Raw genomic sequence first — 3,174 nt, 5'->3', positions numbered from 1 at the left:
CGCGTGAGTCGACCCCGGGACCAAAGGAAAGGCCGGGATTTGGAAGCAGAAATATCTGGTGTTTATTTATTCATTCCAGCAACGCAAAGACTTCAATAAGATCATCATCACATCAAAATAAAATCTTTCAACCATACCAAAATTATTTCTGTACAGAAAATTGATTGCCGTGAGGGAGATGCAGCCAAGCGGCGGACAGATAAAGCCGGTCTCGCCCCCTACCCCAAGTCCACTCCAATCCAATCCAATCCACTGTATAAACCAAACGCTGGTGCAGTGAAGCAATAAAGAAAGGCGAAAGCAGTACACACAAAAAGCCATGGCGTCGGACGCGTGACCACAGACAGAAAAAAAGAAAGAAGACCGAGTTATAAAAGAAAGAGACAGCAAGAAGGAAAGACCTGGCAAACTTTTCCGCTGGCTTCTCGTGCGCTTCCCCCTGTTCCATTTGACCGTCCCTCTCCTCTCTCTCTCTCTCTCTCTCTCCCCTCTACTCCCTTCTCTAACTCCTCTACTACCTTCTCTAATTTAATAATTGGATGAAACAAATAAATCAGTCCGTTCCTTTTCCTACATGATCTGTCGTACGTGTTCTCTTTCCCTCTCTCTTGTAAGTATAGTGCTTTTTTAAATGCGGAGAGAGAGAGGGGGAGGCTTTAAATATAAGGGGACAGGTGGTAAGAGCAGTGGTTGCCTCCGAATCCGCTCTCTCTCGGGGCTTGCTTGGAGGGGCAGAAGGAGCAGCAGCGCTATAATGGTCGTCCAAGCGCAGCACCCGTCCAACGCCTTCGCTCCGGATTTCCGCGTCAGGTGAGAAACCTGAGAGAAAGAAAGAAGGAAGGAATAGGATTTAATGCCTCTTTCCTTTAAACCGGTTTCCTTCTTTTCTTTTGGAGCGCTTCTTTTGGATTCGTAATCCGTGCAGATTGCGGAGCCAGTGAATGCAGCGAGCAGTAGAGAGGGCGTTTCGGTTTTTTACTCCCCCTTCTTCCTTTCCTAACTCCTCTCCTCCTCTCCTCCTCCTTTATATACAGTGTTAAAGGCTCTCTCCCCGGAACCACTCCGACCAACGCTCTGCTTGAATCCTACAGCCATCTCGGTAGGCAATCCAATCCAAAACCCTCTCCTTTTCCTTCTTCTGTCTCTCGATGTGGCTGTTCACGGTGGTTTCTTGGAACCATTGATGCAGGAGAGCAGCAGAAGATTTTTGTTAATGGAGCGGGGATCAGCGACCCTGGGAGCGAGCTGACGTGCAATGCCTCGGGATCGAGGAAGAGGAATCGGGAAGACGACGAAGTCATGGTTCTCCCCCAGCCTGGCCCCAGCAACCAGCTGGAGCAGTACCACCACCACCACCACCACCAGATCTCTCACGGTCTGGGATTCGCTACCACCGCTGCCGCCGGCGTTCCTAAGTTGCCGGAAAAGGCCATCCCCGCCACCCTCATAAACCCGAACTGCGCTGGGTTGCAGCTGCCACACGAGCAGAGCCGGCTGCAGGGTTCTGCCGGCACGTCCACCAGCGGGCGGCCGCCGGCCATCTCCCCCCTCGCCCAGGACCTCCTTTCTCATCTCTACCACCAGGGCCTTGAAATCGACGCCCTCGTCCGATTCCAGGTACCAAATCTCCTTCCTCTTTCCCGTTATTCTTTTGATTCCGTTCGCACATACGAAATCGAATTAAGCTAAATTTGATTTCGTGTGGCGATGTTTTTGTGAGAATAGAGCGAGAAGATTCGATCGGGATTGGAGGAGGCGCGGAAGAGGCATTGCCGGGCTTTGATCTCGATCCTGGAGCAGAGGGCGGTGAAGAGGCTAAAAGAGAAAGAGGCGGAGTTGGAGAGCGTGAGCCGGAGGAATGCGGAGCTGGAGGAGAAGGCGAGGCAGATCGCGGCGGAGAGCCAGATCTGGTTCGACGTGGCCAAGAACAATGAGGCCATCGCCGCCAGCCTGAGGACCACCCTCGAGCAAGCCCTTCTACAGAACGCCGCCTCCGGCAGCGGTGGCAGGGTCAAGGAGGGATACGGCGACAGCGACGGCGCGCCGTTCCTGGCGGACGATGCGCAATCATGCTGCTTCGAGGAGGCTGCGGTGGCCGAGAGGGGAATCACCGGCGGTGGCCAAGAGGAGGGGCTCCGGCGCCGGAGGTGGTGCAAGGTGTGCCAGCAAAAGGAGGTGGACGTTCTGCTGCTCCCATGCCGCCATCTTTGCTTGTGTAGGGACTGCGAATCGATGGTTCACACGTGTCCCATCTGCCAGTCTTTGAAGAATGAAAGCTTTCAGATCTTTATGGGCTGATGAGCTCTAAGTTTGGCGGGAGGACGTTCCTAGCCATAGTCTTTTTGTTGTAATTGGAGAGTCCGGTAGTCTGCCTTAAACTGTATAGTTTACTTTTTAGTCTAATTTTTAGTGCTAAGTTGTTTTTAATTTTGTCCGGCTCCGGCAACTCTTTCGGGGGAAAAAAAAGTTCTAATACCATCAGATTTTTTTTTAATAACTCAATTGTGATTAGAACTGCATCAAAAAATGCTTATTTGTTGTCTATACCATCATGAATTCCTCACTCAAAATATGCATTTTTTGTTCTCTTATCAAATGAAAAGGAATCGACATGCATCCAATAATCAAAGTAATGCATCTGTGGATTTTTTTTGGGCGCTCTGATTTGGGTCAGGTTGTTTTTTGCAGGGGATAGTTTGCGGTATTTATTCGTTTTTTTAGCAAAATCTAAGGAATTTATTTATATTTTTGCAACTAGACTTAAAAAGAGGTGCGTAAGAGCACCCATTTTATAAATTTTTTTAATTAGATAACAAACTGATTGTGATTCCTTTCTTCTGAATGCAAGAAAATCATTTTAAAAAAAATGATGCAACATGTGCTCAGACGTGAGCTGTGAAATTGACATTAATAAGGGGAGTTGATCTTATTTGAGAGGATCTACCTATTCAAACAAAATATATAAATAGAGGAGTCAACTATAGTAAGATTGCCGTATCTAGTATTTGGTGAGGACAAGTCGAAGGTCCAGTTAATAAGGTGGGAAGTTCCATGGGCCACAATAATTTTTCCTTAGCTAATTTTTGCATTATTTTTGTAAGGGTTCATTTTTCAAAATGAAAGGTTAGGTTATTTTACAATCTAGAGTGCCAATTTATGTTATTCAAATTAATA

At 47.9% G+C, this 3,174-nt stretch overlaps 1 protein-coding gene across 1 annotated transcript; it reads left to right on the top strand.

Moving 5' to 3' along the window:
• Positions 1-231: 231 nt before the first annotated feature.
• On the top strand, positions 232-2,497 carry LOC103724352 (putative BOI-related E3 ubiquitin-protein ligase 2). The gene is made up of 4 exons (XM_008815581.5): positions 232-810; positions 1,035-1,099; positions 1,190-1,617; positions 1,726-2,497. The coding sequence occupies exons 1-4, from the start codon at positions 632-634 to the stop codon at positions 2,296-2,298; spliced, it is 1,245 nt and encodes a 414-aa protein (XP_008813803.2). The 5' UTR covers positions 232-631; the 3' UTR covers positions 2,299-2,497.
• The last annotated feature ends 677 nt before the right edge of the window (positions 2,498-3,174 follow it).

Source organism: Phoenix dactylifera, chromosome 12 (assembly GCF_051530095.1).
Source record: "Phoenix dactylifera cultivar Ajwa chromosome 12, Ajwa_hap1_PhDact_Kaust_v1.1, whole genome shotgun sequence".
NCBI lineage: Eukaryota > Viridiplantae > Streptophyta > Magnoliopsida > Arecales > Arecaceae > Phoenix > Phoenix dactylifera.
The sequence above is the reverse complement of the archived record's forward strand: the minus strand, read 5'-3'. Positions and strand labels throughout refer to the sequence as shown.